This window comes from Schistocerca piceifrons, chromosome 7 (assembly GCF_021461385.2).
Source record: "Schistocerca piceifrons isolate TAMUIC-IGC-003096 chromosome 7, iqSchPice1.1, whole genome shotgun sequence".
Lineage (NCBI taxonomy): Eukaryota > Metazoa > Arthropoda > Insecta > Orthoptera > Acrididae > Schistocerca > Schistocerca piceifrons.
The window spans coordinates 173,973,482-174,000,109 of record NC_060144.1 but is presented as its reverse complement, the minus strand read 5'-3'; the positions used below and the strand labels follow the sequence as shown (position 1 = coordinate 174,000,109).

The 26,628-nt window shown below is 38.7% G+C and overlaps 1 protein-coding gene across 1 annotated transcript in view; it reads left to right on the top strand.

Annotated features, from left to right (window-relative positions):
- Nucleotides 1–26,628, top strand: part of LOC124804651 (N-acetylgalactosaminyltransferase 6) — a 170,342-nt gene that overhangs the window by 137,062 nt on the left and 6,652 nt on the right. The window contains exon 11 of the mRNA XM_047264875.1: nt 10,562–10,705. Within this exon, the coding sequence (XP_047120831.1) occupies nt 10,562–10,705 (144 nt within the window). The remainder of the gene's footprint in view (nt 1–10,561; nt 10,706–26,628) is intronic.

Here is a 26,628-nt window from a genome sequence, read left to right as displayed (position 1 = left end):
TTGTGAAACATCGTTTGACCATATTCTGTCATGGTAGCCACTGAAGGCTTCACGGATTGCTCTCTTGACAGCCAAATGCATTTCATTCAGTATCTCTCTGTCTATAGTCCTATGCATTATATTACACCTATTATGCAGTAATCCGTGTTTCTCCAGAAATTTTTGTACATTGCTTGTATGCGATGGAGGGTCCCCCCCCTTTATGAACTGTTCTACTGGGTACATATCTAGTGCATGGTCAATTATTCTTTTAAACTTGAGCTATAGTTCCTCTACATGCTCCTGCCTTGTGCTGTAAGTTTCAAGTTTCTCATTGAGATATGACTACTGATATTTTTTATCTAGTTTACTGAACATATATGTATCTGTTTGTTTTAGCTGTCCTTTGTAAGTTGGTAATCATTGTTGCCACAACTGCATCATGGTCAGTGATACTAGTTTCCATGTAGACATCCTCAGAGAAGTCGGGTCTATTGGTTTCCATTAGATTCAGTATATTTCTATCGTGAGTGGGGTTCTGAACTATCTGTTCTAGGCAGTTTTCAGAGAAGGCATGAGTAATGTTTCACAGGATGTCTCATCACACCCACCACTAACAAAACTGTAATTTTCCCAATTGATTGTTGGATGATTAAAGTCTCCACTGATGATTACAGTATGATTGGGGAACTTACGTATAGCTGAACTGAGGTTTTCTCTAAATTTTTTAGTTACATCAGGAGATGAGTCTGGTGGGCAATAGAAGGCTTCAGTTATCATTTTATGCCAATGCCTGATGCATTGTCAATTTCTGTCTTGGTGGATTAGAGTTTCTTGTCTGCTGTGACAGATACACCACATCCCTTTCCCATTTGCCTATCCTTTCAATATACACTTAAATTTTCCCCAAAAATCTCACTGCTGTCAGTTTCAGGCATCAGTCAGCTTTCTGTACCTAGTATTATGTGAGCTTCACTGCTTTTCAGGAGAGCTTCAAACTCTGGCTCTTTGTTGCAAATGCCTCAGTGGTTAACCACAAGGTTTTAATACTCTCACCTGTGGGAGGCATTCATATTGATCTTAAACTGATACTTCTGTGTCTCCTACAGCTATTGTTACGTGGTTTGGATGGTGAGTCACCTAATCTAAAACACTCTTGTGTGTAGCCCATATGCAGTGAGCTATCTGAGTAGCAGCCTGTGATGTGTAGTGCACACCTGACCCATATAAGGGGAACCTAAAGCACTGCTGGAATGGGAACAGGGAGGGGGCTGGATGGGTGAGGACAATGACTAACAAAGGCATTCCAGCAGTGCACAGCTGTCACTCCACCATCACACCCAGTCTTTCCCCCCACCTCTCCGCTGGCTTCGGTCTAACCTGCAGCACTTCACTGTCTGCCACCCAGACCATACTATCCCTCCCCCTCCCCGCCCCAGCCACCACCCAGTCACCACTCCCATCATGCACTGGTGCTGCTGCTTGCAGTGTGGTTTCATTGGCCTGAGACTGCAGTCGTGTGTGAGAGTTGCATCTGCTTGCTTGTGTGTGTGTGTGTGTGTGTGTCATATATTGTTGACGAAGGCTGTAATGGTTGAAAGCTTTATTTGTGACATTCATTTTGTAGAGCCTATCTGTGACTCAGCACCTCCGCTATATGGTGAATAGCACCTTTCCTTTTCATAATAGTGTTACATTCCATCCTGGATTTTCTATTGTTTGATTGTAGTTATGAATAAAATGAAATCAGCTAGGGTGACACTAAATGACAATTTAGGAAGAATTTCAGGTTGCAGTAGGGAGAGATTGATGTTCTAGAGTTGAGAGGCTGTGGGTATGTGGGCTTTTTGCATAAAGGTTAGTCACATCGATGGAATCAGGGAGTGTTTGAAATAGGAATGGATTTGAGAAGTACCAGGAAGTGATTGGTTTTATGTAGAATGGGAGTCTTTCATCCACATAGTTGTTTGTGAACATGGTGGGGGAAGGCATTAATTGGATGTGCCTTCCTATGTATTGTTTTTGAGAGTCGAGCATCAAACATTTCAACACTCATGCTAAAGAAAGCAACCACCTCTTCCTTCCTCTCTTCTTTAAAAAATGGGGTTTCAAACTGTGTCTGGTACACTAGTTCGTTATTCATGAAATAATCTGCATTTCTTTATGCCTTCCTAGAATTGTTGGTCTACAGATAAGTGTGAATTGCAAATGCTTGGAGGGTTAAGAATGACTCTGTCTGGACCACTCACAGTACTCACAACTCTTTTGACTGTTGATATGTGGTGAGCATGTGGTACAAAGCCATAGTGCTGTATCTCCTCATCCTGTGCCACGATACTATTCTCTGATTATTTGTTTCCCACCGACTTAGCCTCCGACGGGTGCCTTGTTCAGTGTTGAGTCAGCTCTATCTCCAGTCTCCACTTTTTATTATTCAAGTTTGACTTTCTGTTAAATTCCCCACAACTTTTGGTTTGTTTACAAATATTCTGCATCACCAGTTTTCACCTCCACATTATCTCAGAATTTGTCAGTAATGTGGGGCATGCAGGCACGGTTGCTCTGTACCCAGAATTGTAGCCAGTCAATGTGGAGGTTGTTAGATACCCACAAAGCACTATACTGTGACTTCTCTGATGGCCTCTCTCATCACTAAGTACATATATGAGGTCTATTCAAAAAGTTCTGGAAAATTTGTAATTTCATGCCAGTTGTGTGTTGGAGTGAAATGTGGTCGGAATCCCTGCACATGCTTGTGTGTAATGTGTTACTACCGGGAGTTTCATTGTTGTATGTCTGTTAGTTATTGTTCAGTGCTGTATTGAGTTGAATGTTGTGTCACACAGATTGGGAGATGGCAGAGTTAGAGGAGCATGGCGTCTATATTAAATTTTGTGTGAAACACAAGAAAACCTTTACAGAGTTACACCAAATGATGGAGGAAGCCTACAGTGATGAATGTTTATACTATATCCGGTGTTATCAATGGTTCACTGGTTTGAAAATGGCCGGGCGATGTTAAAGATGACCCTCATTCAGTAAGCTGTTTGATGTCTACCAACGTTGCTTGTGTCAGGTACAACAGTGAAATTGTGCGTGCCTTTCAAGACTGACTGTCCGAGAGTTTGCAGAAGAATGTAATGTTTCAGTTGGACCATGTCCTGAAATTCTGACACAGGATCTTGGAACGCATCGCGTTCCAGTCAAGTTCATCCAACGGATCATGAGTCAAGACCAGAAAGACCTTTGCCTCACAATCTGTGAAAAGCTTTTGGATCACGCAAGTGAGAACGAAATGTTCCTTAAGAGAATCATAACTGTTGACAAGATGTGGGTCTGTGGTCATGATGCTGAGACCAAGATTCTGTATTCACAATGGGTTGCAAAAGGTTCCCCAAGACCAAAAAGCACTTGTTAGGTCAGTTCAAATGTCGAAGCCACACTGATAGTTTTCTTTGACTTTGAAGGATTAGTTCATCAAGAGTTCATGCCACAGGGACAAATTGTTAATTGATGGTACTATCGAGATGTGTTGCAACCCGTGCGAGAAAATGTGAGAAGGAAACAGCCAGAAATGAGGTGAGACAATTCATGTCTCTTGCATCGTGACTATGCACCCACATGTTCATTGCTGTTGGTGCATGTGCCGACTGAATGTCAGAACTGCACAGGGCAACTGCATCTCACAGGCACTATGATGTTGATGTTGTGGTCTTCTGTCCTAAGAGTGGTTTGATGCAGCTCTCCATGCTACTCTATCCAGTGCAAGCCTATTCATCTCTGAATAACTACTACAACTTACATCCTTATGAATCTGATTACTGCATTCATCTCTTGGTCTTCCTCTACGATTTTTACCCTCCACACTTCCCTCCAGTGCTAAACAGGTGATCCCTTGATGTCTCATCATGTGTCCTGGCAACCAATCCCTTCTTTTGGTCGATTTGTGCCACAAATTTCTTGTCTTCCCATTTCTTTTCTGTACCTCCTCATTATTTACGTGATCTACCCATTCAAACTTCAACATCCTTCTGTAGCACCACATTTCAAAAGCTTTTATTCTACCCGTCTAATCTTCAATATTCTTCTGTAGCACCATGTTTCAAAAGCTTTTATTCCTTTCTTGTCTGAACTGTTTACAGTATGTGTTCTTTTTCCATACAAGGCTACACTTCAGACAAATACATTCTGAAAAAGATTTCCTGACACAAATTTATATTTGATGTTAACAAATTTCTCTTCTTCAGAAACACTTTTCTTGCTGTTGGCAGTCTATATTTTATATCCTCCCTAATTCAGCCATCATCAGTTAATTTGCTGCCCAAATAACAAAACTCACCTACTACATTAAGTACCTCATTTTATAATCCAATTCCCTCAGCATCACGATTTAATTTGGCTACATTCCATTATCCTTGTTTTGCTTTTGTTGATTTTGATCCAATATCCTCCTTTCAAGATTATGACCATTCCTTTTAACTGCTCTTCCAAGTCCTACGCTGTCTCTGACAGAATTACAATGCCACTGGCAAACCTCAGAGTTTTTATTTCCTCTCCCGGAACTTTAATTCCTATTCTAAATTTTTCTTTGGTTTCCTTTAATGCTTTCTCAGTGTACAGATTGAATAACATTACTGATGGGCTACAGCCCTGTCTCTCTCCCTTCTCAACCACTGCTTCCCTTTCATGCCTCTTGACTCTTAGAGCTGCCAGCTGTTTTCTGTATAAGTTGTAAATAGCCTTTTGCTCCCTACATTTTACCCCTGCTACCTTCAGAACTTCAAAGAGAGTATTCCATCAGACATTGTCAAAAGCTTATTTTAACTCTACAAATCCTATAAACATAGGTTTGCCTTTCCGTAACCTATCTTGTAAGATAAGTCGTCGAGTCAACATTACTTGATCAGAAACCAAACTGAACTTCCTCACGGTCAACTTCTACCAGTTTTTCCATTCTGTTTTAAAGAATTGGTGTTAGTATTTTGCAACTATGGCTTATTAAACTCGTAGTTCAGTAATATTCTCGTGCCATCATCTGCTTTCTTTGCAATTGGGATCATTACATTCTTGAAATCTGAGGGTATGTACCTGTTTCTTACCTCTTGCACAAAAGGTGGAACAGTTTTATCATGGCTCTCTCTCCCAGGGCTATCAGTTGCTCTGATGGGACGATGTCTACTCAGGGGTCTTGTTGCCAGTTAGTTCTTTCAGTGCTCTGTCAAATTCTTCTAACAGTATCGTATCTTTAATTTTGTAATCATTTATTTCCTCTTTCCTTTCTGTAGTATTACGTTTAGTTTTATCATGGCTGTCTCTCCCAGTGCTACAAGTGGCTCTGATCGAACGTCATCTACTCAGGGGCCTTGTTGCCAGCTAGTTCTTTCAGTGCTCTGTCAAATTCTTCTCGCAGTATCATATCTTCCATCTGATACTCATCTATTTTCTCTTTCCGTTGTGTAATATTGCCTTCCTAGTTCATTTCCATTGTATAGATCCTCTATATACTCCTTCAACTTCCTTCTTTGCTTAGTACTGATTTTGCATCTGAGCTCTTGATATTCACACAGCTGCTTATTTTTTCTCCAAAGGTCTCTTTAATTTTCCTACAGGCGGTATCTGTCTTTGCTTCTCAATCCTTACATTTTGTCTCCAACCATTCCTACTTAGCAATTTTGCATGTCCTGTCACTTTTTTTGGGATGTTTGTATTGCCTTTCACCTGCTTCATTTCTTGATTTTTATATTTTCTTCTTTCATCAGTTAAATTCAATATTTCTTGTGATATCCAAGGATTTCTACCAGACCTTGCCCTTTTACCTATTTGATCCTCTACTGCCTTCACTATTTTGCTTCTCAAAGCTAGCATTTAGTCTTCTGTGGTAGTATTTTCCCCTATTGGAGTCAATTGTTGCCTAATACTTCCTCTGAAACTCGCAGCAACTCTTCTTTCTTTCAATTTATGCAGGTCCCATTTAATTTCCTGTCTTTCTGCAATTTATTCAGTGTCAATCAACAGCTCATAACCCATAAATTGTGGTCAAGTCTACATCTGCCCTTGGAAATGTCTTAAAATTTATAATCTGGTTCTGAAATGTCTGTCTCACCATTACATAATCAATCTCAAGCCTTCTGGTGTCTCCAGTTGTCTTCTATGTGTATAACCTTCTTTCATGATTCATAAACATTGTGTTAGCAATGATTAAATTATGGTCCGTGTAGAATTCTACCAAACAACTTCATCTGTCATTCCTTTCCCCCAGTCCATGTGTACTTATTATTTTTCATTCTCTCCCTTTTCATATTATGGAATTCAGTCCTTCATCACAATTAAATTTTTGCCTTGCAAAACTGTCTGAATAATTTCTTTTATCTCATCATACATTTCTTCAGTCTCTTCATCATCTCTGGAGCTAGTTGGCATATGTACTTGTACCTCTGTCATGTGTGCTGGCTTAATGTCAATCTTGGGTACAATTATGTGTTCACTGTGCTGTTCATTGTAGCTTATTCACATTCCTATTTTCTTATTCATTATTAAACCTACTCTGCATTATCCTTATTCGATTTTGTATGTATAACCTTGTATTCACTTCACCAGAAGTCTTGTTCCTCTTTCCACTGAGCTTCACTAATTCCCACTATAACTTCAATCTGTCCATTTCCCTTTTTAAATTTACTAACCTACCTGCCCAATTAAGGGATACAACATTCTGCGGTCTGGCCTGCAGAACGATAGTGTTGTTTCTCTTTGTGACGACATCCTCCTGTGTAATCCACACCTGGAGATCAAAGTGGGAGCTATTTTACCTCTGTAATATTTTACCCAATGTTATGAAAAGGATAGATTGCTACTCAACATATAAACAAACAGCAGGCTGTCTATCCACATGAATGGCCACTGGCAAATGGTGACCAAGAGGCATTTGGACCACCCAATTGCTGAAAGTGCTGCCCAACACAATGTGCTTCCCTTCAGTGAGTGCTTTACATTCTGCACCATCTGAATCTTTCCTACCAACACCAGCTTTTTGGAATTGGGCAGATGGGAACTCTCCCTACAATATAACCTATGTTCTCATAACCCTCCTGGCCTCAACCTTCACTAGCTCGTGCCCTTCACCCACCTATCTCCTTCCCTGTTCTGTTTTAACAACACACTCATCCCATCTGGTAAGTCTCCCGTGAACTGGGGTTCTGGAAAACTTTTCTGAACTCTACCCCTTTTCCTCAACCTCACCAGTTCTTTTCCGTTACCTCTCTTTCTATCCCTTCAACCCTTCCACCAGAAGGAGGAGCCACTGGCTCCAAAAGCTAGCAGACTGTAATACCTTTTATATATGTGTTCTGCTGCTGCTGACTGGCGAGTAGATTTTTTATCTATCTAACTGTGTATATAATCTATACTTTTCAGCATGTTGTCATCATTCCATACAGGATTTTCCATTGTTTGGGCTTTGGAAATCTTCATGACTTTTGTGTTGGCTCAAGATGCTACAATTGCTCATTCTTGTTGTTTGCATCGTGTGGACTTGATTCCTCATTACAGCTAGCACTCATTGAGCTACTACATGAACTGATAGTCAGATGTAGGTTCAATTTGTTCCAGTTCAGCCATTGTTATTTTATTCTGCTCAGTGGGGCATGAGTAATTAACTTTGTTCCAACAACTTGGTTTGTTCTGTATATTGTGTAGAAGCACCCTCATCAAAAGCAATGTTTCTCATTTTTATTATTCTCTAGCAACTAGGCTCAAAAACTCTGTATGCTTTCGAATCTTCATAGTATTGTATCAAGATACAAGCAATACTCCTTTTTCCCATTTTCATCAGTAGTCTCTCATAATGTGAACATAGACCTTGCTTCCAAATATTTTGAGGTATCAAAGACTTGGCTTCTTGCTTGCCCAACCTTTATCTGGAGTCTTGTTTTATAGTGCTTTAGATGGAGATCTGTTAATGAAGTAGACTGCAGCAGAGACTGCTTCCGTCAAATATTTGGCAAATTTGCTTTGAAGAGCAGCCATCTTGCATTTTCTGCTATTGTATGATTCAGCTATTCTGTTTCATTCTAGCATATGTGGCACTATAGCTGACATTGGATCCCTTATTGCCTGAAGAAGTTTATCAGATTATTTCACGAACTCTCTACCATTACATGTGCACACAGTGCAGATCCGTTTTCCAATTTTCATTTCAGCCAGGTTTTCAAAGTTTTGAATTAGCAGTGGCATTTGATTTTTATACCCTAGAGTTGATATAAATAATGTCCTAGAACAGATAAAATAATGAAATATTTTGCTCCTACAAATGACCTACTTTGTACCTTCCTATACAAACCTGAGTGTATTGACTCGAGAATTTCCATGGCTGTTGAGTGAAATTGTGAAAAAGGAAGTCTTCTTTGTTTGCTCTCTATGCAAACTGAACACGGAGTAGTCACTACTGCCTCATATGAAATGACACTAGTCAGACCTTCGCATAGTGCCTGCACAGCTTCAGAGTGTAGATGACCTAGTGTTTTGTGCCACAAGTTTACACTATTTGACAACAGTTCAGATTTTGCTTCAAAATTTTGACCATATGATTGCTATAGTCAGTAGATTCCGTTTGCATCCCCATTGTTGGATGTGTTGTAAATACGGCAGTCTTGTCTGTCGGGTAAAATTGAATGATCTTTTTTTGCTATTTTACTAATGAATACTAGATCTGTGCTTACATAAGATGTATACAGAATATCATCCACTTTAATTCAATCGCTCTCATTGAATGTGAGAACATCTCTATAAGAAAATCCTATTCCTTTTGCAAGTAAGTTGTCCATATTTGCTATTACAAATTGTGAGCATATCAGTGTTTGAACATTATTTTTGTTGCGTGGATATTTGGAAATGTGCACTGATGCCCCTGAGTCTGTATAAATTTCTGTCCATGTATCTTAATCTGCCATTGTGTTTGAGAAGAATGTCTGGTAGCTTGCTGAAGTTTTTCCATCAGTTTTTCTCTTGCTGTGGCTCTTTTTTTCCCCCTGATTGTGTACATATCTCAGTGGCAGCAGGTTGGATGTTTTTTGAATGTAACATCATCTTTCTTTTTCTTGTAGACTAACTGTGAATGGTTCGTTACATGCATCATCATTTATTTCGTTTAGTAATTTATTTTTTATGGAGTGTGCCATGATTGGCAAGTTTGTGTTTTCTAAACTGAATATCACAGATTTATATTTATCTTGTAACCCTGCAAGTAAAATACACTGAATCCATTCTTCTTCAGCTTCAAATCCTAAGCCATTTGATTTTTGTAATGTGGCACTTATCTTTTGTTAACAAACAATTTTCATCTCGTACACCTTTACGGGGTCAATTTTCATCTCTCATTGTTACCAGTGTCTTTAGCAACCCCGTTCATTGGAAGAGGTCGGAATCTTTGTAGATTGCTTTAGCTTGCCCCATGGTTCTTTAGCTGTAGAGGTATCTTGCAAATGAACATATTTCAATGGATGGATGGAGTGTATAATTTTGACTCTTACTCTGCACACTTTAGTTAGATCTGTTATTTTGCCACTGATGCAATTCTGCAACTGTTAGTGTTCTACATACATTCACATAGCAAACTACTATATAATACAGTTTTCTCTTCCCGTTAGTTTCTCAGTTGGAGGCAGTGAATTGGTATTTAGAGAAACCATTATGTCACTCCTAACAGTTATTTTTGATAGTCAGTGATCTCATACGTTTTAGAATATTATGCCAAAGTATGCAGCCTAGGCCCATAACCTGTTAGCAGAGTAATTTACAGGCAGTATCTGATTTGGACAGACATATTTATGGCAAACACCTTAACAAGGTAAAAGCTGAAACATGAAATCTTGTGCAATCTATTACATGGAATAAAGATGTAGAGCATCCACATTTACACTATAGAAACACAAAAGATACATGTAATAAGCAAGGCATAGTTTACATTTTGAATGATCAGCCATCTTGTTTAACATAGTTTTCTGGAAATTTCTGTAGCACATTTGATTAAAAAATTATATTAAATTAACAAATTTCTGTCTTCCTGGATGTGAAGTTGAAAACTGACTGGACTGAAATATGTGTACAGGAAGTTTTGATCATTCTAATTACATTCTCTTATAGTAATTTTAATTTTCTACTCATAAAACTTCCTAACATGAGTAATGATTGTATTGTAAAATATTATATCAGTGGCATTAGCAAAGAAAATATTTATATTGAACAATTGTTTGAAAGCAGTTTGATAGAAACAATCATCATTTTTGTTATTGGCAGTGCTATATGAACAAGGCAGAACTTTACTCCTTCATTCTCCATTGCTCCCTGCGATCATTCCTGTGATGGTTCCCTCCCCATGACTCTTGTGTGATGGTTGTTGGAACCACCTCTCTCCACTCCCTGGACCTCCATCAGAAAAAGCTAAGGAAAATCTACAGACACAAGTGCATTCAAGCAAGCAATTGTAATCCTTATAGCAATCTGTAGTTTCTCTGTGAAATTTTCATGTTTGAAATATGTGCCATACTAGATAAGCTGGAGAACGTTGAGAGTAACTTACATTTTCCAGAACTTCACATTGACGTGGCACAAGGATATTCGTCCCACTGGGCGCACAGTGTGTTGGGATGTATCTAGTACTGAGAGCAAGGCGCCTGTAACCCTCTACGGTTGCCATGGTTTACAGGGGAACCAGTTGTGGAGGTATGATCCGGTAAGTAAATTGTAAGTAAGTTGATTCAGGCAACAGTAATAGCAACAGCAACCAGTAACCATAACAGCTTCCACAGTTCCCAGTTTTTTATCTCTGTGTGATTAACTATTTCTGTCTCCTCTTCTTTGAATATGCTCCTCCACTCTCATCTAACTTACTCTTTGCTCATTCTCTTATTTTATTGCATGGGATTTTTATTATCAGAATAACTTGTTTGTTTTCCCTTCACATTATGGTTTTTGAGAAATTAAGATATGTCATCTGATTTTCTGGTGGTTGTTGTTGTTGTTGTTTTTCCCAAATCCTTCATTTCACTTCCCTACTTCTATTATTATTATTTATTTAATCCCCACATAAATTTCATTCACATACCTGTATTTTGATCATACTTCTTCTCTACATCTTTGCTAGTTGGCCCACTGATAACAACTTTGAACATGAACTTATATTTGTAGAATTAGATTCAGATCTCCATCTGTATTTTAGTATTTACATAAGTAACAACCACAAGGATTTCATGGGATGAGAACGTTTCCTCTATACCCGCACTTTATTGAATTCAGCAATACAGATGTAAAAGTTTTTATTATGTAGTAAGCTCTCATCCCCATAATTTTTAAGAGATCTGACTGTGATCCTAATGGTTGGCTATTAGACTATAGGATGAGAGACTTATGTTAGCCACTATTGCACAAAACACTAAACTACTGCTTATCTGAACCTGACGTAACTGTAATTATTTGCTACAAAATTAATCATAAAAGATGGTAAGGTTCCTCTGCAATAAAAAATGACATCCTTTAACTTAATTTATTCATTTTCAAACAATGGAAAAACACCTAACTATATCTCGCTCATTCATTTTGATTAAACTAACAAATTCCAAAAATCATTCACTCTGAAGATGCCACAGATGATTCAACATTCCAGTTCAACTTAATACTCTTCACAGCATGCTATTAACCACTTTTATCTTATAAGAGGACCCTCCATACTGTAAATCATGGATTTTGATGTGCTTCAAATATGTTGTAGAGGTACTTACCTTGAGTACCTGGCTATCCAGTACAAGACCAGGGCTCGAACACGGTACCCCCAGCGTGGTAGCTGTCGACCTTTACCGCTGCATTACGTTGACTTGTTGGGAATATATATATATAATGTTACAGGCATACAAAGCACGCAATGAACTTCAATATTGATTTTTCTCAAAAACCAAGGCCCATCGCTAAAAAACTGGATAGCCAGGTACTCAGGTTAAGTGCCTCTACAACATATTTGAAGTGCATCAAAATCTGTGATTTACAGTATGGAGGGTCCCCTTGGTAATTACAATGCCCACATACAGGCACATATACATATTCATTGCTTGCATGAATGTGTGTGTATTTTTTCTATATATGAGAAGGCCTTTTGGCCAAAAGCTCCCATTTATAGCAGTTTTCTTTGTGCCTGTCTGCTAAATAACATCTCCTCTGTATGCTGAGAACAAATCTGTCCTTTCCGTAATATTATTGTAAATACATTGTAAAAAGTTTTGATTTTTATGTAAATCATGGAGATAAAAGAATAAATCCTAAGACAAAAACTCGCATTATCGTAGAAGAAAGAATGGTAAAGATTATCCTGACCCGATCTGGAAGTAAGCAATATTATGGGAGAGACGTAGTAAGTGGCATGAGTACATTGTTAAAAGAGTGGTTTTTACTAAACAATTGATTGTTCAATATCCTTTCTTTACTGCCACATGAATGTCTGGTGATATCCATCTTTTTCAAGAAATTCATCTTTTTCCTTTTGTGGGTGGTATGCAGCACGCTCATGTTGGGGGCTGATAGCCACTTGAATTCAGGTGTTCAGCAGAGGCTGAGTGATGCTTAACTTGTGCTCTCTCTTTCAGTAGGTGCTCATTAAATCTAGTTGTAAACACTTTTCTGGTTCACCCTGTATATAATGCATCACAGTCATTGCACTCAATTCTATATACACCAGAGCCTGCGTATTTGTCTTTGCGTGGTTGTTTGTTATGGGTATAACTTGTTTTGAGCTTTGTTAATTGATGAAAAAATAGCTTGTGTGCCCTGCTTCTTAAATAGCTTAGCTAGGCTATATGACAGGTTTCCTACAAATTGGATCTTCATAAATTTCGTATTGGAGACTGATAAGCCTAGTGAGATTTTAGATTCATTTGGTGATGACGTTTGTTTGTACAAAGCATCAGCTGTTGCTGGGTTGTTGTTATGGGTAACTGCAATAAGTTTTAGGTTTGCTAACTGTTTCTCTATAGATGATTGGCTTAATATAAGTTCACTGATAAGATGTGTACACCATACTCATCCTGCTTTAACAATCATAAGATGCTTAACTGGTCTAGTATTTTATCTACTTTAAATTTCCATTTCTTCCACCACCCACCATTAATCTTGACGAATTTTGCTTTACTGCTTTTACTCCCTGTTTAGGTCCTTCATGTATTTGATAAGACATTGGATGACCGGACGTTATATCCACACACTTGTTATTCTTATTTAATGCACTTCAGCAGCAGTTGATGGATGGATAATATCTCATTACATTTTTACATGAGTTCATGCATATATTGATGACCCGTGTATGCATGACTGCACAACTTAGAATCCTGCCTCATTCTATTTACGTTTTGTTATATTAATTTGAATTAAATTGAATAGGATTGGGGAGAAGAGAAGTTTGTGGCACAACTTGACTAGAAGAAGGGATCGGTTGGTAGGACATGTTTTGAGGCATCAAGGCATCACAAATTTAGCACTGGAGGGCAGCGTGGAGGGTAAAAATCGTAGAGGGAGACCAAGAGATCAATACACTAAGCAGATTCAGAAGGATGTAGGTTGCAGTAGGTACTGGGAGATGAAGAAACTTGCACAGGATAGAGTAGCACGGAGAGCTGCATCAAACCAGTCTCAGGACTGAAGACCACAACAACAACAATATTAATTTTTGTACCATTGCCTCCAGATAATCTGATGATGCCGTACAAATACAAAACAAGTAATTGTTATTAATAAAAACAATTTGGCACTGAGCATGTTTTCATTTAAAACATTACACCTACTCTTTAACTTAGAAACATCAGCCAGATCTGATTCTGGAGGTGCAATGTTCTGCTTATATACATCTAATTTGCATGAATTTGCCTTGTTCTCATTTGTATCTTGTGTTTCTTTTATAATTACAGCTTCTGGCTCAGCAAATGCTGCTGTTGAGGCAGCATCCACATTTCCTGCATGCAAATTGCATCTGCTTCAGATAAAATTGCAAAGTCACTCAGTGGCTCAGCATTAGAAGTGTTTGATACTTCTGAAACCATATCTTTTGATACTTCTGGATCATCATCTTTTTATTTTCTTCTTCCTCCTCTGAGTTGGCCATAATTCCTTCATACCCATAACATTTTCTTTATCTGACTAGACTGTAGTACCATCCATAGCATTACAATTTACATAAATCACTGTACTGTCACTTGTTTCAATACTATTCGCTAATAGCTTTGCACCATTATGCATATAATTGACTAATTCTTGAACTTTATTCCTCTGCTCATATTTCACTTCTGCATTATGTCTTATCATCTTTATCATTCTTAATGACACAGTTTTCCCATCATTACTAGTTCTAGGTCAGGGCCAAGCCAAAACTGATCTATATTTACATGTTTCCTGTTTCTATCTGTACTGTTTTCATGTCAGGGTCTGTGCATTTCTTTCTTTCCTTTCAGTGTGAAATGTTTCCTCTTCTCATGTCTAAAGTTACTGCCTTGCCATCTCCAGTTCTTGTTGCTGTATTCATATGTTGCTTCACCATCAGTTGCCTTGTCTCCAGTTCGAGTGGGCGAAAACATTCTCAGATGCTGTTATTGTGCCCACTTCTGCTGCTGCCCTGACCAAAGAAATTTCCCCATGTGCAGCTGCCTCTTGCCATCTTGCCATCCAACATTCAACACTTTGACACTGTCCCTTCATCTCCCCATTCGTGATTTTAGTTGTTTGTGCCCCCATTATCCCTATTACCATCAGGGCCTTCTTGTTGCATTCTTTTTTCTAGATATTATAAGATCATTTTTGCTTGCTCCTATGGAGCGAGGTGGCACAGTAGTAGCACACTGGACTCACTTTCAGAGGATGATAGCTCAAACCTGTGTCCAGCCATCTTGATTTAATTTTTCCTTCATTTCCCTAAATCACTTCAGGCAAATGCCAGGATGATACCTTTGAAAGGGCACAGCTGACTTCCTTCCCCGTCACTCCCTAATCCGATGGAACTGATGAACTCACTGTTTGGTCCCTTTCCCAAAATCAGTAATCATCATCATCATCATCATCATCATTGTTTGCTCCTCCTTTTTGACCATCACACTATGAGACATCTCTTCCCATCATGCCGGTACTCTGTTCGATACCCATCTTATTAGCGTTTTCTCTCCCACTGACATGACCTAAAAATATTTTTAATTCTAGTGACTTCTTTATCTTGTCAGCTACATCTACATCTACATATACTCCACAAGCCATCATACAGTGCGTGGCGGAGGGTAACCTGTACCACTACTTGTCATTTGCTTTCCTGTTCCACTCTCAAATAGAACGAGGGAAAAATGACTGTCTATATACCTCATGCCTCCATGTGGGCCCTAATTTGTCGTATCTTATCTTCGTGGTCCTCATGCGCACTGTATGTTGGCAACAGTAGAATCGTTTCGACAGTCAGCATCAGGTACTGTTCTCTAAATTTTCTCAATAGTGTTTCTTGAATAGAATTTCACCTTCCATCCAGGGATTCCTATTTGAGCTCCCAATGCATATCCATAACACTTACATGTTGTTTGAACATATCGGTAACGAATCTAGCAGCCCATCTCTGAACTCAAGAATAGGTCACACCAGTATCCTATATGCGGTCTCCTTTACAAGTGAATCACTCCTAAAATTCTCCCAATAAACCAGAGTTGATCATTCCCCTTCCCTATCACATTTCTCACATGCTCGTTCCATGTCATATCGCTTTGCAGCATTATGTCCAGATATTTGAATGAGTTAACTGTGTCAAGCAGACACTAGTATTACTGTATCCAAACATTAAAGGTTTAATCTTGCTACTCATGTGCATTAACTTAAATTTTTCCTCATTTAAGGCTAGGTGCCATTCGTCACACCAACTGGAAATTTTGTCTAAGTTGTCTTGTATCTTCCTACAGTCACTCAGCTTTGACACCTTACTCTACACCACAGCATAATTAGCCCATTCTGTTATTTATGTATATAGAGAACAACATCGGTCCTGTCACACTCCTGACAACATCCTTGTCTCTGATGAACACTTGTCGTTGAGGACGACATATTGGGTTTTATTATTTAGAAGTCTTTGAACCACTCACATGTCTGTGAACGTATTCCATATGCTCGTACCTTCGCTAATAGCCTGCAGTGGTGCCCCGTGTCAACTGCTTTCTGGAAATCTAGAAATATGGAATCCGCCAGTTGCCCTTCATCCATAGTTCTCAGTATTTTATGTGAGAAAGGGCAAACTGAGCTCTGCACAAGCGATCATTTCTAAAATTATGCTGATTCGTGCACGTAAGTGTCTCAGTCTCAAGAAAGTTTAATGTATTTGAAATGAGGATATGTTCAAGGACTCTACAGCAAACAGAAGTTAGGGATTTTGGTCTGTTATTTTCTGTTCTTTTATTTTTCTTATACACTGGAGTCAGCTGCACTTTTTTCCAATCGCTTGGGACTCTGCACCGGGCGGTAGATTCATGATAATGCAGGCTAGGTAAGGGACTAATGCCATAGTGTACTCTTTTTTAAAATTGAACGGAGATTCCATCTGAACATGGTGATATATTTGCTTTCAAATCCTTCAGTTGTTTCTGTACACCAGGTATGCTTATTACTATGTTGTCCATACAGGAGTCTGTCCGATGGTCAAATGAAGGCATGTTTGTACAATTCTCTTTTGTGAACAATTTCATGAACGTGAAATTTTAAACTTCAGCTTTCATTTGCTTGTCTTAGAGTGCCACACCAGACTGGTTAAAAAGATACTGAATGGAAGCTTTAGACTCATTTAGCAATTTTACATGCAATTAGAATTTTCTTGGGTTCTCTGCCAGATTTTTTGTTAAGGTGTGATGGCGGTAGTTGTATTATGCTTTACGCATAGATCTTTTCACAGATGCACTAATCTCTAGTAACCTTTGCTTGTCTTCATGTATGCATGCCCTTTTGAACAGAGAGTGCAACAGCCTCTGCTTTCTCAGCATCTGCCAAATTTCATTATTAAACCATGCTGGGTCTTTTCCATCCTTTATCCACTTACCAGCAACCCATTCTCTTACTTCAGTTCATTCTTGACTTCTTCCATGTCCTGTGACAATTATTTCTCTACATAGGCCTTTTCAGACTCATCATACTCAAAGTCTAACAAGTAGTAGTCCTCAGTGAGTGGCTAAAGTTTTAATGTGGTGTAGGTTAAGGTCCCAGGTATCACACCCTTCAGCCATTCACCCTGGTGGGTCCTGTTTGTGAGTAACTGCCAGAAAAAAATATGGAATTTTTGAGACTGAGACGCTTACGTGCACGAATCAGCATAATTTTAGAAATGATCGCTTGTGCAGAGCTCAGTTTGCCCTTTCTCACATAAAATACTGAGAACTATGGATGAAGGGCAATTGGCGGATTCCATATTTCTAGATTTCCAGAAAGCAGTTGACACGGGGCACCACTGCAGGGTATTAGCGAAGGTACGAGCATATGGAATACGTTCACAGACATGTGAGTGGTTCAAAGACTTCTAAATAATAAAACCCAATATGTCGTCCTCAACGACAAGTGTTCATCAGAGACAAGGGTGTTGTCAGGAGTGTGACAGGACCGATGTTGTTCTCTATATTCTAGAGCCTAAATTTGGTTACGGTACACAGAGCAGCATTCTGGTGTAATGGGTAAATTATGTCCCTGATGTATGGAAGATTGTCGGTTTGAATCTTTTAGGACACTTTAATTTTTTTTATTTTCAGATCTGTGTCAGGATGATTATGATCATCATTTTTATTCAATTAATTGGTTTAAATATGATTTTCAGAGATTTCAAATTCTTTGTTATGCTATTTTAATGATTGTACTAACTATTTCATTTACTCTTATTTTATCTTCCAATTATTATTTCTTTAATTTGGAATCTTTGAGTATGTGATTTTACTTACAGTTTTGTGTATTAACTTTTATTTATTTTATTCTGTTTTGTCATTTTGTATTCTTATCCATTTTATTGTATCCATTATTGCTATTCCTAATGTTGTTAGAATTTAGTTTTATTTGTTGTCCTTTTTTTGCTTAAATTTTCATCTTCATAATTTTGTCCATAGTACAGCAAGAGTTTGTGTTTTAAAGGAGTTGTTGTTGTTGTTGTTGTTGTTGTTGTTGTTGTCGTCTTCGGTCCAGAGACTGGGTTTGATGCAGCTCTCCATGCTACTCTATGCTGTGCCATCTTCTTTATCTCCGAGTAACTACTGCAACCTACATCCTTCTGAATCTGCTTAGTGTATTCATCTCTTGGTCTCCCTGTATGATTTTTACCCTCCATGCTTCCCTCCAGTACTAAATTGGTGATCTGTTGATACCTCAGAATGTTTCCTACCAACCAATCCCTTAGTTTAGTCAAGTTGTGCCACAAATTCCTCTTCTCCTGAATTCTATTCAGTACCTCCTCATTAGTTACATGATCTACCCATATAATTAATCTTCAGCAGTTTTCTGTAGCACCACATTTCAAAAGCTTCTGTGCTCTTGTGTAAGCTGTTTATTGTCCATGTTTCACTTCCATACATGGCTACACTCCATACTAATACTTCCTGAAAAAAATTTGTAACACTTAAATCTATACTTGAGGTTAAAAAATTTCTCTTCTTCAGAAACGCTTTCCTTGCCATAGCCAGTCTACATTTTATATATGCTCGGCTTAGATGGTCCTTAGTTATGAGACTACTTTAAGTGTCTCATTTCCTAATCTAATTCCCTCAGCATCACCTGATTTAATTTGACTACATTCCATTATTCTCTTTTGCTTTTGTTGATGTTCATTGTTTACCCTCCTTTTAAGACGCTGTCCATTCCGTTCAACTGCTCTTCCAGATCCCTAGTGGTTTCTGACAGCATTATAATGTCATGGCAAACCTCAAAGGTTTTATTTCTTCTCCATGGATTTTAATTCCCACTCCAAATTTTTCTTTTGTTTCCTTTACTGCTTGCTCAATATACAGACTGAACATCGTCGAGGATAGGCTACAACCCTGTCTCACTCCCTTCCCAACCACTGCTTCCCTTTCGTGCCCCTTGACTCTTATAACTACCATCTGGTTTCTGTACAAATTGTAAATAGCTTTTTGGTCCCTTTGTTTTACCCCTGACTCCTGCAAAATTTGAAAGAGAGTATTCTAGTCAACATTCTCAAAAGATTACTCTAAGTCTACAAATGCTAGAAACTTATGTTTACCTTTCCTTAATCTATCTTCTATGGTAAGTCATAGGGTCAGTACTGCCCCACTTGTCCCAACATTTTTACAGAATCCAAACTGATCTTCCCTGAAGCAGGCTTCTACAAGTCTTCCCATTCGTCTGTAAAGAATTCTAGGTAGTATTTTGCAGCCGTGACTTATTAAACTGATAGTTGGGATTGGAATTAGTTTATTCTTCTTTTAGTGTGATGGTATTTCACATGTCTCATATGTCTTGCTGACCAGATGGTACAGTTTTGTCATGGCTGGCTTTTCCAAGGCTAACAGTAGTTCTAATGGAATGTTGTCTGCTCCCGGGGCTTTGTTTCGATTTAGGTCTTTCAGTGCTCTGTCAAATTCTTCGTGCAGTATCATATCTCCCATTTCATCTTCATCTATGTCCTCTTCCATTTCTGTAATATTTCCCTCAAGGACATCACCTTTTTATAGACCTCCTATACACTCCTTCCACCTTTCTGCTTTCCTTTCTTTGTGTAGGACTGGTTTTCCGTGTGAGCTCTTGATATCCATACAGGTGGATCTTTTTTCTCCAAAGATCTCTTTAATTTTCCTGTTGGTACTATCTACCTCACCCCTCATGATTTATGCCTCTACATCCTTACATTTGTCCTCTATCCATCCCTGCTTAGCCATTTTGCACTTCCTGTTGATCCCATTTTTGAGACGTTTGTACTACTTTTCACCTGCTTCATTTACTGCATTTTTATACATTCCATCCTGGATTTTCCATTGTTTGAAATTCAATATCTCTTCTGCAATACCTTGTCTTTTTACCTACTTGATCTTCTGCTGCCTTCACTATTTCATCTCTCAAAGCTACCCATTCTTCTTCTACTGTATTTCTTCCCCCTGTTCTTGGCAGTTGTTCCCTAATGCTCTCTCTGAAACTCTCTACAACCTCTGGTTCTTTTGGTTTATCCAAGTCCCATCTTCTTAAATTCCTACCTTTTTGCAGTTTCTTCAGTTTCAATCTGCAGTTCATAACCAATAAATTATCATCAGACTCCACATCTGCCCCTGGAAATGTCTTACCATTTAAAATGTTGTTTCTGAATCTCTGTCTTACCATTATATAATCTATCTGAAACCTTCCATTTTCTCCAGACCTCTTCCATGTATACAACCTTCTTCCATGATTCTTAAACCAAGTGTTAGCTATGATTAAGTTATGCTCTGTTCAATATTCTAGTATGCGACTTCCTCTTTCATTCCTTACCCCCAGTCCATGCTCACCTACTACTTTCCCTTCTCTTCTTTTTCCTACTATTGTATTCCAGTTCCCCATCACTATTAAATTTTCGCCTACCTTAACTATCTGAATATTTTTTTTTTCTTTTTTTTATCACATCATACATTTCTTCAATCTCTTCATCATCTGCAGAGCTAATTGGCACATAAGCTTGTACTACTGTGGTAGGTGATGTCGATCTTGGCTACAATAATGCACTGACTATGCTGTTTGTAGTAGCTTATCCATGCTCCTATTTTTTGTTTATTTCAAAACTACTCCTGCAGTACTCTTATTTGATTTTGTATTTATAATCCTGTATTCACCTGACCAGAAGTTTTGTCCCTCCTGCCATTGAACTTCACTAATTCCCTCTATATCTAACTTTAACCTATTCATTTCTCTTTTTAAATTTTCTAACTTACCTGCCCGACTAAGCAATCTGACATTCCACACTCTGATCTGTAGAATGCCAGTTTTCTTTCTAAAGATAACCCATGTCCTCCTGAGCAGTCCTTGGCTGGAGATCCGAATGGAGGACTCTTTTTACCTCTGGAATATTTTATCCAAGAGGATGCCATCGCCATTTAACCATACAGTAAAGCTGCATACCCTCAGGGAAAAATGACTGTATAACGATTAATTGTGTGTATAGCGATTACTATAAAAAAGATAATGTTGAACAGTCAATAAAAATAGATTGTTTTGTGTCTGTCTCTTTTTCTTTTTTTCTTTTTACTAACAGATCAATATTTTCAAGCATTTAAATATTATGATAGGGTAAATAAAAATAACATGCACAAAGATTCCAGTTCCAGTTCTTTTTTATTCATGATTAAATAAGAGTGAACAATATAGTTAATATGACCATTAAAATGATGTGACAAAGGATTGGAAATTTATAAAGTAACATTTAAAACAGTTAATTGAACAAAAAAATGATCAAAATCATTTCCATATAGACGTTAAAATAAAAATATTTAAAACAGCTGACAAGATTGAATCCCACAACCTTATGTGCATCAGGAATGTACCTTATCCACTACACCACAACACTACTATGTATTTTGTAATCGATTTTAAGGCTCTAGAATATCACATGAAATTCCATATTCTTCCACTCCCATTGATTACTCGCAAACAAGGGCCTACCAAGGTGAATTGATGCAGGGTGTGATACCTGGAATCCTAACCTACATCACCATACAGATAGTTTCAAATAGTTGATCCCACCTCTGAAGACCTCTGCTTGTGGGTTGAGGGAATCTGCCCAAGTGGCTGCTCCTCCTTCCATCTGCCACATTGTGGAATCTGTCTTTCTTGTTTCTTCCCGTTTCTCAAGTATTGCTCTATTAAGCCTGTGCATAAATGCCATTGAGTATAGTCTTTCTCCCCTATTGAAAGCTTGTATTTTTCCAAACCAGTTAATACTATGTTGTTTACTCCTGTCTTGGGGCTTCCAGCTTCTTTCTCTAAAATATCCATTATGACGTTACCAGTGTTGTTATTGTTAACGGTCATAGTGCCTGCAGTCATTATTCCCATTTTGACCTTGGCAATTTCTGCATCACCACTTTCACCAGTTTTGGTTACCGTTTTTGCTACATTTTTTTACCTTGTCTTGTGCAGAGATCAGCTGTGTGCTGAGCTGGCTATAATTGTTGATGCAACCTATTGCAACTGTTCAACCAGTGGAGTTCTTATTTCATATACATTACTCCATTTCTCATATTTTTTCAATCCACTCATTCCACTTGATGATTAAGTCTGCTTGCCAAGTTTTGTGTGCCTCATTTCAAATGTGGTTTCCTATGTCTTTTTATCAAGGTGTCTAGTATCCGTTCAAGCTGTGTTTTCATGTATTCTGTTCTCTGTTTCTTTCAAGTAGGAAGTGTTTTCCTCTATCTTACCCATTATTGTTTAAGAGTGTCTGTATATCTAAAGGTCCTTGGCTTTCTGTATTTGGCTGTTTAGACACCTGTTCTATCTTGTTTCCTTTATTTTGTAAGTTTTCTTGCTTCTGTCATAAAATTGGTGCAGCACTGTCTTTCCCTTCCACAGTGTTTTCCTGTTGCACTATTCCCAACAATTGTGTGATTCCTGAATCTATATCTACCTTCCTCTTGGCCACGATTATTTTAGTTCCCAACTTGTATAACTTAGATATTTTGACTGCATGGATAAAAAATCAACTCATTAAGCAGTGACAGAACACACACATAAAAGAGGGTGGTATTTAGGCAAGCTTTCAGAGCCAGTGGCTCCTTCTTCAGATGGAAGAGTTGAAGGAAAAGGAAGAGGAGTGAAGGAAAACAACTGGAGAGGTCTAGGGAAAAGGGTAGATCTCAGGAAAGTTAACCAGATTTGCGGATCAGGGGAGACTCACTACCTGGGATGAGGAGGACAAATTATTTTGTAAAAATTCATTGTTTTTGTTGTTATATTAGAGTTACTTTCACTACTTGTCTCAGTATTTTTCTCCATGACTGCTATTTCTTTAACCTCATTACATTGGTTCTCACTGTTTTATGTAGTGAATTAGTTTATTCACCACACACGTGCAGACTGCTCTTCTGCTCAACAATGCCTACAGCAGCAGTGTCACATGCAATTCACTACACCAGTAAAGCTGTTTGCAACACTTAAACATTTTTCTGAATGAGAAGAATGTAGCTCACTGCACTGCCATCATTGATGTGTTATGATGTGTATACCACCATAATCCATTTTCTTTCCTTCTTAATGATAGTCCCCCCCATGAACCATGGACCTTGCCGTTGGTGGGGAGGCTTGCGTGCCTCAGCGATACAGATAGCCGTACCGTAGGTGTAACCACAACGGAGGGGTATCTGTTGAGAGGCCAGACAAAAGTGTGGTTCCTGAAGAGGGGCAGCAGCCTTTTCAGTAGTTGCAAGGGCAACAGTCTGGATGATTGACTGATCTGGCCTTGTAACAATAACCAAAACGGCCTTGCTGTGCTGGTACTGCGAACGGCTGAAAGCAAGGGGAAACTACAGCCGTAATTTTTCCCGAGGGCATGCAGCTTTACTGTATGATTACATGATGATGGCGTCCTCTTGGGTAAAATATTCCGGAGGTAAAATAGTCCCCCATTCGGATCTCCGGGCGGGGACTACTCAAGAGGATGTTGTTATCAGGAGAAAGAAAACTGGCGTTCTACGGATCGGAGCGTGGAATGTCAGATCCCTTAATCGGGCAGGTAGGTTAGAAAATTTAAAAAGGGAAATGGATAGGTTGAAGTTAGATATAGTGGGAATTAGTGAAGTTCGGTGGCAGGAGGAACAAGACTTCTGGTCAGGTGACTACAGGGTTATAAACACAAAATCAAATAGGGGTAATGCAGGAGTAGGTTTAATAATGAATAGGAAAATAGGAATGCGGGTAAGCTACTACAAACAGCATAGTGAACGCATTATTGTGGCCAAGATAGATACGAAGCCCACACCTACTACAGTAGTACAAGTTTATATGCCAACTAGCTCTGCAGATGACGAAGAAATTGAAGAAATGTATGATGAAATAAAAGAAATTATTCAGATTGTGAAGGGAGACGAAAATTTAATAGTGTTGGGTGACTGGAATTCGAGTGTAGGAAAAGGGAGAGAAGGAAACATAGTCGGTGAATATGGATTGGGGGACAGAAATGAAAGAGGAAGCCGCCTGGTAGAATTTTGCACAGAGCACAACATAATCATAACTAACACTTGGTTTAAGAATCATGAAAGAAGGTTGTATACATGGAAGAACCCTGGAGATACTAAAAGGTATCAGATAGATTATATAATGGTAAGACAGAGATTTAGGAACCAAGTTTTAAATTGTAAGACATTTCCAGGGGCAGATGTGGACTCTGACCACAATCTATTGGTTATGACCTGTAGATTAAAACTGAAGAAACTGCAAAAAGGTGGGAATTTAAGGAGATGGGACCTGGATAAACTAAAAGAACCAGAGATTGTACAGAGATTCAGGGAGAGCATAAGGGAGCAATTGACAGGAATGGGGGAAATAAATACAGTAGAAGAAGAATGGGTAGCTTTGAGGGATGAAGTAGTGAAGGCAGCAGAGGATCAAGTAGGTAAAAAGACGAGGGCTAGTAGAAATCCTTGGGTAACAGAAGAAATATTGAATTTAATTGATGAAAGGAGAAAATATAAAAATGCAGTAAGTGAAACAGGCAAAAAGGAATACAAACGTCTCAAAAATGAGATCGACAGGAAGTGCAAAATGGCTAAGCAGGGATGGCTAGAGGACAAATGTAAGGATGTAGAGGCCTATCTCACTAGGGGCAAGATAGATACCGCCTACAGGAAAATTAAAGAGACCTTTGGAGATAAGAGAACGACTTGTATGAATATCAAGAGCGCAGATGGAAACCCAGTTCTAAGCAAAGAAGGGAAAGCAGAAAGGTGGAAGGAGTATATAGAGGGTCTATACAAGGGCGATGTACTTGAGGACAATATTATGGAAATGGAAGAGGATGTAGATGAAGATGAAATGGGAGATACGATACTGCGTGAAGAGTTTGACAGAGCACTGAAAGACCTGAGTCGAAACAAGGCACCCGGAGTAGACAATATTCCATTGGAACTACTGACGGCCGTGGGAGAGCCAGTCCTGACAAAACTCTACCATCTGGTGAGCAAGATGTATGAAACAGGCAAAATACCCTCAGACTTCAAGAAGAATATAATAATTCCAATACCAAAGAAAGCAGGTGTTGACAGATGTGAAAATTACCGAACTATCAGCTTAATAAGTCACAGCTGCAAAATACTAACATGAATTCTTTACAGACGAATGGAAAAACTAGTAGAAGCCAACCTCGGGGAAGATCAGTTTGGATTCCGTAGAAACACTGGAACACGTGAGGCAATACTGACCTTACGACTAATCTTAGAAGAAAGATTAAGGAAAGGCAAACCTACGTTTCTAGCATTTGTAGACTTAGAGAAAGCTTTTGACAATGTTGACTGGAATACTCTCTTTCAAATTCTAAAGGTGGCAGGGGTAAAATACAGGGAGCGAAAGGCTATTTACAATTTGTACAGAAACCAGATGGCAGTTATAAGAGTCGAGGGACATGAAAGGGAAGCAGTGGTTGGGAAGGGAGTAAGACAGGGTTGTAGCCTGTCCCCGATGTTGTTCAATCTGTATATTGAGCAAGCAGTAAAGGAAACAAAAGAAAAATTCGGAGTAGGTATTAAAATTCATGGAGAAGAAATAAAAACTTTGAGGTTCGCCGATGACATTGTAATTCTGTCAGAGACAGCAAAGGACTTGGAAGAGCAGTTGAATGGAATGGACAGTGTCTTGAAAGGAGGATATAAGATGAACATCAACAAAAGCAAAACGAGGATAATGGAATGTAGCCGAATTAAGTCGGGTGATGCAGAGGGAATTAGATTAGGAAATGAGGCACTTAAAGTAGTAAAGGAGTTTTGCTATTTGGGGAGCAAAATAACTGATGATGGTCGAAGTAGAGAGGATATAAAATGTAGGCTGGCAATGGCAAGGAAAGCGTTTCTGAAGAAGAGAAATTTGTTAACATCCAGTATTGATTTAAGTGTCAGGAAGTCATTTCTAAAAGTATTCGTATGGAGTGTAGCCATGTATGGAAGTGAAACATGGACGATAAATAGTTTGGACAAGAAGAGAATAGAAGCTTTCGAAATGTGGTGCTACAGAAGAATGCTGAAGATTAGATGGGTAGATCACATAACTAATGAGGAAGTATTGAATAGGATTGGGGAGAAGAGAAGTTTGTGGCACAACTTGACCAGAAGAAGGGATCGGTTGGTAGGACATGTTCTGAGGCATCAAGGGATCACCAATTTAGTATTGGAGGGCAGCGTGGAGGGTAAAAATCGTAGGGGGAGACCAAGAGATGAATACACTAAGCAGATTCAGAAGGATGTAGGTTGCAGTAGGTACTGAGAGATGAAAAAGCTTGCACAGGATAGAGTAGCATGGAGAGCTGCATCAAACCAGTCTCAGGACTGAAGACCACAACAACAACAACATTAATGATAGTTTTCACTGTTTCACCCATACAGCACTTCTCCTGCATGTGTCAGTAACAGTTGCTGTTCTCGTAAGCGGTATGTTCCCTACTGTTGCCTT